Source organism: Crocuta crocuta, unplaced genomic scaffold (assembly GCF_008692635.1).
Source record: "Crocuta crocuta isolate KB4526 unplaced genomic scaffold, BGI_CrCroc_1.0 scaffold619, whole genome shotgun sequence".
Taxonomy (NCBI): Eukaryota; Metazoa; Chordata; class Mammalia; order Carnivora; family Hyaenidae; genus Crocuta; species Crocuta crocuta.
In genome coordinates this window covers 4889014-4898077 of record NW_027533395.1, presented here as the reverse complement: position 1 = coordinate 4898077, position 9064 = coordinate 4889014, and the positions used below count along the sequence as shown (strand labels likewise).

The following is a 9064-nucleotide window of genomic DNA, read 5'->3' as shown; positions in this document are numbered from 1 at the left end:
CTCATCCATGACTTCAATGCAGTCATGATCTGGTTGACTTGGACTGACAGGCAGTAGGGTTGCAGAGTTTAGAGTCTATACTACTTCTAGGTGAATGTGTGGGTTCTCACATAGCATTGCCTGATATCGGATTATCCGGGCATTGATTAGCCAGTAATGTCCCTTGTATTTGATTAATGTCAATACTGAATGTGGCACTTGGACTGTCAATTCTTGTCCCATAGTTAACTTGTCAACCTCAGCCACTAAGAGGCCCATGGCTACAAGTGCCTATGGGCAGGGTGGCCAACCTTGGGCATCAGAGTCAAGTTGCTTGGAGAGAGATGCCACCACATGATGCGATGACCCCAACATCTGGGTTAGGACTCCCACAGGTATGTTCATGAATGTACAAGAAGAAAGGGTTGGACATATCTGGGAGCCTCAGACCAGTCGTATTGGTGAGGGCCTGTCTGATCTCTTCAAAGGCCCTTTGTTGTACTTGCTCCAATAACAGAGGTTCCTGCTCTCCCCACTTTGTGACATCATAAAGAGGTTTTGCCAAGACCAGGAAGTTAGGTATCGAGATTCTGAAGAAATCTGTGGCCCTGAAAAACTCCTGAAACCGAGGTTGGGCCAATGGAACAAGGATCAAACAAATGGCCTGTTTTCTCTCTGGGCTGAATTGGCACTGCCCCTGATATGTGAAACCCAAGGTATTTGACTTTATTTCGACAGATTTGGACCTTTTTCCTTGATACTTTATAGCCAGTTTCCCATAAGAGGGTAAAGAATTGCCGAGTTCCTTTCATGTAATTCTGAGAACTTCCAGCCATAAGTAAGTCATCTACGTATTAAATAAGACACAGCCATGTTGATCTGCTGGGAAGGCTCTTAGGTCTGAGGTTAATTACTGCTGAAAATAGTTGGGGAGTTTTTGAACCCCTTAGGCAATCTGGTCCAAGTTAACTGGCCCTTGTCACCATCTTCAGGATTCTCCCACTAGAAAGTAAAAATTGGTTTACTCTGAGGGCCAGTAAGATGCAGAAGAAAGCATCTTCAGTTCTAGGCATGTGAAGAAGGAAGCTTTAATGGGAATTAGACCCAAGAAAGTGTATGGGTTTAGGACAACGAGGTGCAGGGTGACAGCAGCCTGGTTTACTACACATAGGTTTTGGACTCCCCAATAGTCATCAATGCCTGGTTTCTGGACTGGTAGGAGAGGCATGTTCCAAAATGACTGACAGGGTTGGAGGATCCCGTATTGTAGAAGTCTCTCCAGGTGCTTCTGAATCACCATCTGTGCCTTACAAAGGATGAAATATTGTTTTTGATGGATGGGCTCTGTCCAATTACTGTAGGTATGTTCTGGGTCAGTCCTGGTGGGTTATCCTCAGCCCACACTCCTGGAACTCTGAAGGGAAGCTCAGGTCCCTGTTGTGTCTCCTCCATGAGACTGTAAAGGTGCCATTCTTCCTCTTGGGGAATCGTGAGAGTCATAATCTTTGTTTCTGGCTTATAGGGTCAGAGCAGCTTGTCTGTGGGAGTTGAAAGTTATCTGGGCCTGCAGCTTTTCCAACAGGAAAAGCCATGGGGCAGTTGGGGAGGTACAGAAATTCATGGATGACTTCATGGCTACCTAAATCACATTGCTGAAACATGTCCAACTTCCCAAGACACCCACAATGGTGGCTTGTCTCTGTGAGAGGGGTCTCATGGGTTGGTTACCACAGAGGATTTCACTCTAGTATCTACCATGAAGTTGATGGGTCATCTCCCCACATTCATTCAGACCGCATGTCCTTGGGGCCCTAACAAAATAGAGCCCAGTCTTTCCTAGTCCTCCTCATAGTCTTCCATGGTGGCTAGTCCCACAAAATCATCTTTGGGGGGTCCCATGAGGCCTTGATGCTGGTGGTTACTGGCCCAAGGCCACATGGCCTCTCTCTTTCTGCTTGGGGCCCTGCTGGAAATTACCCAGCCATAGGGGGCACTTGTTTTCCTAGTGGCTTCCTGATGACATTGAGCACACTGGTTTCATCCTAACTTTGGTCCTGGGAAAGATGATCCTCCCTTCCATTCCCCTTTTTGGCCCTGGCCCTAACCCTGCAGGGTACCTTTCTGGGAGCATTTGACCACTCCACCAAGGCAGCTGCTAACAAGAATGACTTTTTCTCCATCTTCTGGTGTTCTTCCCTCTGTGCCACATGGTCATGGTTGACAAACACCTTAGGAGCTACTTCCAGCAACTGACAGGCATGTGTGCTAGTGAAACCCTCCAGCTTTTGCAGTTTATGCCAGATGTCTTCTTGGGTCTGACCTATGAAAGTCTCATTGACCATTCTTTGCTTAACAGGCACCTCTGGGTCAAAAGCGGTATAGAGACAAAATGCCTCACACAATCTCTCATAGAACTAGCTCAGGCTCTCCTTGGGTCCCTGGAGCATTTCTGATATTTTACTTATCTTTATGGCCTCTTTTCCTCCTTTCTTCCTGCCATTTAGAAGGGCTTCTTGATAACATTTAGTCCTTACAAGCCCACCATCTACACTTAAGTCATTTGGGTCCCATTTGGGATCTTTCCCAGGGAAATGAACCTGAGCATAGGTCTGGATGTCTAGTATCCCAGCCAGGGCATGCTCCTCTAAGCATTTTAGGGCAGCCTGGGTAATTCACTGATGTTCCTCTGTGTCAAAATGGGTTAAGAGGATCTGGCAGCAGTCTGTCCAGGTAGATTTCTGGGTTTGAATTATGGACTGCATTAGTTCCATCATAGCCTGGGCTTCAATCATAGGAGGAAAGATGATACTTCCTGTTTAGGAGGTTCTTAGTGGTAAAGGGTTGGTACACAAAAATATGCTGGCCTCCCTGGATCTGGCCTTCCTAATCATAATAGATGGGTCCCCTAGTTTCTCTCAGTGGCAGCTATAGGGCTCCCCAGGGTTGCCGCAGGGAGAGACTGTTTCTGATGGCCTGATCCTATAGTTGCCCTCCAGGAAAGGTATAAGAGTTTAGAACTGGTGCTCTGGGAGAGATGGTCACATCCAGAGAGGTGGTGAAGTCTCCGAACTAGGGGCAGGCTCTGGTGGGGTTTTGGCAGTTGGGGCAGCTAGAGACACAGGTGGCAGTGAGTAGTTTAGTGGGGCATATGGTGGTGGATCACCATATGGGTTTTTCAGTTTTTGGCTGGTATTTGGAGGAAGCCATGCCATGAACCCTCATAAGTTTATACTTCTCTTCCATACAGACTTTTAGCCAAAGCAGTTGAGATAGAACCAGGTTTTGCCAACAGTCAATGTAAGAAGATTGTTCAGGATGGCCTGGATTCCCCACAATGATCCGGAACACTAGGCCAACTAGTTCCTTATCAAGTGAGCCCTTGTAGAGCCAGCCCACCCTGAATAATGGTCAATCGATTTTACAGAATGTCCAGAGCTTTCCAGGAGCTAATTTCAAACCATAATTTGCTGAATATCCCTTTTTTAAAATCCCTCAACACATACTCTAGGGGAGTTAGTTTACTCAGCTTTCCACCCACCTCCTTGCCCTAATGGACAACTTTCATGCACAAGAGAGGAAAAAAGGGGAAGGGAGGGACTAATTTGGAGAGGATGCATACTCATTTTTCCATTTCTGGTTGCTCTCCTCTTTGAGGTATTTCAGGCACATCTTAGCATTGGCAGATTCAGTATCAAGCCCTGACCCAGATAAGACTCTTGAGGAAGTCTGACACTGACCTAAGCCATATGAGGGGGCCACTGGACTGGAAATTGAGACTCAACACTCACTTTGGCCCACTGGTCAGATAGGAATCTTTCCACTGTCCATCTCATTAACACACAGTCACATAGCAACTCCAACCCACTTCCCAGTGCCTTAGAGTTGATGTTTTGTTGCTTATAGAACTACTGGGGCAACTCTGGGAGGTGATCAGGCTCCCCTTCTTCCTCTTAGGGGCAGGTCTACCAAAATGAACCCAGGTTTTTACCAGTCTGCCAGGCAGAGCTCCCTGATCTAGTTCCTGGGCCTCACCCAGTTCCTTTGTGTATCCGGGGCCCTTGCCCTGGCACCCTGGGAGGGGCTAGTTTCCTACTGATCAAACAGTCTGCTGCCAGGCGAAGCTGCTTCTCCCAGTGCCCCAAGGTTTGCACCCCAGTAACAAAGGAGGTGGAAATGCACTCTCTGAATCCTGGACATGAGCCCCAAGAAATGTAGCAGGATTCTTGCACAGAGAAACGGGACACTGAGGCTCTCTGTCCAGAAGTAACTATATTAGTCATGCTAGCATGGGCTCAGTGGGTTCACACCCAAAAAACTGAGCCCCAAGCGCAGCTAGGTGTAGCCTTTTGTTCAATTTTTGCTATTTTGCCTCCCATATATGGTAACATACAGTCTCAATGGGCAGTCTATGTGTCACGCATGTGCATGTAGCGAGGTTGCCTTCCCTCATCTTGAGGTTTTCACCACATTCCTTAGAGAGAGGCTCTACCACACTAGAGAGAAGAATCATATCACTAAGAAGCTGATGTTGGTTGTCCTCCACAGACTAGGGCTTACAGTAGAAGATTTGTTACACAGCTGGATTCAGTAATAGCAATAATAGAGGCTAGTTGGTAGAATTTTTATTAAAAGCAAGGTAGGCACAAATACCATAATGAGTATATTAGTCTGCTTGGGCTACATAATAGAATACTATTAACTGGGTGCTAAAATAACAAATTCATTTTCTCATGGTTCTAGTGACAGAAGTCTCCAAAATCTAGGTACCAGCAGGGCTAGTTTCTGGTGAGGTCTCTCTTCCTGGCTTGCAGGAAGATTCCTTCTGTGTCCTCACATTGCCTTTCCTCTTGTGAACATTCACAATCCTGGGGTCTCTTTCTCTTCTCATAAGGACACTAGTCCTATCACATTATGGCTCCACTCTTATGATCTCATTTAACATTAAGTACCTCCTCAAAGGATATGTCTTCAAACATGGTCACATTGGAGGCTAGGGCCTCAATGTATTAATTTGGAGGGGACACAATTTAGTCCATAACAATGAACACCTAGGCTGACAACTATATGGTCTTACTATGTAGAAAGCTATGAAAGTGGCTAATAGAGCATGACATCCTGGTAAGGCTGTTCAGGTTCTGGAGGTAGAATATTTCATACTTAGAAATACTGCTGTGAACCATTTCCAGGTGATACAAAAGATTAATAGCTTTGGGATTCAAAATAAGAAAGGGATCTCTAACAGGCTTAGGCTATTGTGTAAGTATTTCTGCTACTTGGGCTATATATTGTGCATATCCATGATAATAGAAATATCTATGATGGGGAAAGATGTCATAGGGAGTTTTTTGGAGGCTATAATAGGAGAATCATAATATAGTTTGGGGAAGCACCAGTAATATTCTGAGATCCTGAAAAATGGACCTTGTGCCCATAATTATCCATCATGAGTTGAGTTTATAAGACCCGGCAAGTAATAAGATACAACAAATACCCTTGGGAGAGGGCATAAATAAACTGTATAAGCAGGTAGTCCAGAGCCCCCCATATCAACCACCAATGTTTCATGGGTTCCTCTCCTTTAGCTCAGCTCTATGGCTACTTGGGGTATTCACTTATGACCAGCTGATAGAGGAGGAATAAAGCCAAGTTTCAGCCACACTCATTAGTGATATTAAAAAGGACAAGGAGGTAAAATACTCCCAGTGGGCAAACCTTTGGCCAGTGTACTTTCTTTCTTCTTTGTATGGATAAAGTAGTGGCCTCAGGGAAGAACATATACAGTGACCATCGACAATAAAAACCAATTTGTCTTGTTGCTCAGACTTTGCAGAAAAATTACTGAAAGGTTGAGAACAAAGAATTAAAGTAAGAGAAATGTGGATAGACCTATGAGAGTAGGCAGGAAGTGTAATGATCTTAATATCACATGTTAATGCCAACACTAACCAGTGGGCATTTATCATAAAGCAGACACCAAACAACCAAGTAGACAGAATAACTTGGCCATTCTCTATATTTGACCACTCCTGTGATAACACAATGGATTTACAAAGTAGACATGGTGGTAGGAATGGAAGCTATACCTGGGCCCAAGAGCATGACTTTAACACACCAAGGCTGTCTTAGTTACTGCTAATGCCAAATGTCCAAACCACCATCAAAAAAGACCAATACTGAGCCTCCACTATGGCACCCCCTCTCAAGAAGACCAACCAACCATAAAAACAAAACAAGTCAAACAAACAAACAAACAAACAAAAACCCAGTCACTTGATGACAAATTGATTACAACCAGACTTCTTTCACCCTAGAAAGTACAAAGATTCATCTTGACTAGAATAAATGCATAAGCTGGTCTTTGTTGATGGAGGTAGCTCTTATACACTATAAACAGGGAAGAATATTACGGGTACCCAGATCACACACTATAGTGCCCTTTGCTAATTTTGATGGTAAATACAGAAGAGCAATGGCCATAGCCTGCAGAAAGCATGGTTACCAAGGACTCAGATCCCTCATATCTGATAAGGGTATTATTCACCCCACAAAATTAGCTCTGATACCACCAGAAGAAGCTGATGGTGCAGAGAATTGAGAATGGATAGTAGGGAAGAGGCAAGATGAAATTTAGTTGTGCTTTCAAATTCAGCTGTAGCAACAGGGCTATAGTTTATTCCACTAAATTTTTCTTCTAATTTTTTAAATAAAAGAGAACAACATAATCCTGACTGTTCTATTCTCACAAATTATATGAAACAATTGGATCTGAGTGGTACAAGCAGTGGACCATAGAGGACACTGTGCATCACCAAGATTCCACCTTCACAACTAATGTACTCATTCCCTCAGCTGTTGGAAGTGTTGACAGCTGACAGCTATCAGCTGAGATCTTCTTGGGGGCTTCCCTCAGCTGGAAAGAGACCACCTAGTCCCAGAATACAATCATCTTCAGGAACTGCTTGTGACAAATTAATGATTAGTATAGAGATACAAAGGTTTGGCACCCGGCTTCATAGAGTGAACCCAGTAGGTCAGTCTAACTCCGGGGCAACCTGGGGGCTCTCTGTTGTCCCTGCATTGTATCTATTGAACTGCTCGTTCTGCCTCACCCTACTCCTTTACTCCCCTACCTGTTCTAATGTTGTTGTTGTTGTTGTTGTTGTTTTATTTCTGAGAGAGAGACAGACAGCGTGAGCAGGAGAGGATCAGAGAAAGAGAGGGAGACAAAGAATCTGAAACAGGCCCCAGGCTCTGAGCTAGCTGTCAGTACAGAGCCCGACGCGGGGCTCGAACCCACAAACCGTGAGATCATGACCCGAGCCAAAGTCGGACCCATAACTGACTGAGCTACCCAGGCGCCCCTACCTGTTCTGATTCAACAGTGCAGTTATATCCCTGTATCAGAATCTGGTTCCTGGGCAATTTATCTAAAACAGAGTCAGGGGTACAACTGTAGCCCAGGCGATCTAAAACCAGAGCCTGTGTTGACTGCCTTCTGAGGAGCTGGCCAAACATCTTATCTCTCCCCACTTCCCATTCAGTTTTGACCCCAAAGCGCTTCTGTGACATTCTTTTGATGTTAAATGGTGTAATATATGTAGTTTATTTTTCCCTGGTAATGCCCACAGGTTGCACTCATTTCCAAAGCATGTACTGAAAAACACTGAACCAGGGACAAACAGGGATGTTACGATGCCCAGCTGGATGCTCCTGTGTATAATGACAGTAAAAGACACCCTTTCATCTGGCTGGCTGATCTATTGCCAGCATCTTTGGCCTCTTTGGAGATTGAGAAAATGATATTGGACAGATTTTTGTAGCTATGTTAATCACCGTTAGACAATATCTTATGTCATACTTCTACATGCCAGTGGTCAGTGCTCAGTACTGACATTGAGCATCCTATTATCCACATGTACACTTTTGAGATTGAAGGATTTCTTCATTCATAGGCAGATTAGGGGTTTGAGACTATAGCATGTATTTCTCTGATGGCTTTGAGAATGGTATAGTGGTTCAAAACAGGGTTTGAAGTTGAAAATATTGGTTCTAACTCTACCCTCTGCCATTGTGGCCTTGAGCAAGTGGGTTGATCTCACTCTGCTTCACTTTCACCTCCTCTACATGGTGGTGGAGAACAAGGAGCACCTCCTGGATTTTCAGAGAACTTTCAACTATCTTGGCACTGCCCTATTTTGTCTCTTTGATGAAAACCACAAAGACCCCCTCCAGACAGTAAGAGATTTTTTTTTCATATATGCAAAAGTAAATTTTCCTGGCTGGAGTGGGTGCAAATTTCTCCAGACCACAACACTTCCCTAGGTGTGTACATTCTGCTTTATTACCTTGAGTTAGTGACTGTTCTAAATAAAGAGGAAAAGAGAAGCTTTGTATTATGCTTTTATGTGCCTGGAGGATTAACTAAAGGAGATAGCCCAAAAGTGTGAGCACAAGGTTCCACTTATTTTGGTAAAAAGGGGAGTGTGTGTGTGTGTGCATGTGTGTGTTGGAGGGGGTCAAAGGACAATGCTAGAATTACCTATTAGCCATTCTTCTGAACATACACTAATATTTAACTCCAAAACTCTTTTCCCATGGGAATTCCATCCTGATACATTTCTATTTCCCCAGCTCTATTTCTCTATTTCCAAAGTGCTTGAGAATAAAAAAAAAACAAAACTGATTGAATCAGTAATCAAAAAGCTCCAAACAAAGAAAAGCCCAGAACCAGTTGGCTTCACTGGTGAATTCTACCAAACATTTAAAGATGAATCAATGCCAATCCTTCTCAAACTCTTCCAAATAATTGAAGAGGACGGAACTCTTCCAAACACATTTATGAGGCCAGCATTACCTTGATACAAAAGCCAGGCAAAGACATCACAAGAAAAGAAAACTATAGGCCAATATCCCTGATGAACACATATGCAAAAATCCTCAACAACATACCAGCAAACCAAATCCAACAGCATATTGAAAGGATCATACACCATGACCAAGTGGGATTTATCTGTGGGATGCAAATATGGTTCAACATATGAAAATCAATTAATGTGATACACCACATTAACAAAATAAAAGCTAA

The 9064-nt window shown here is 43.9% G+C and overlaps 1 protein-coding gene across 1 annotated transcript in view; it reads left to right on the top strand.

Moving 5' to 3' along the window:
* Window positions 1–341: 341 nt before the first annotated feature.
* Window positions 342–9064, top strand: part of LOC144218523 (uncharacterized) — a 68287-nt gene continuing 59564 nt past the window's right edge. The window contains exons 1-2 of the mRNA XM_077748456.1: window positions 342–374; window positions 497–695. Of these exons, the coding sequence (XP_077604582.1) occupies window positions 342–374; window positions 497–695 (232 nt within the window). The remainder of the gene's footprint in view (window positions 375–496; window positions 696–9064) is intronic.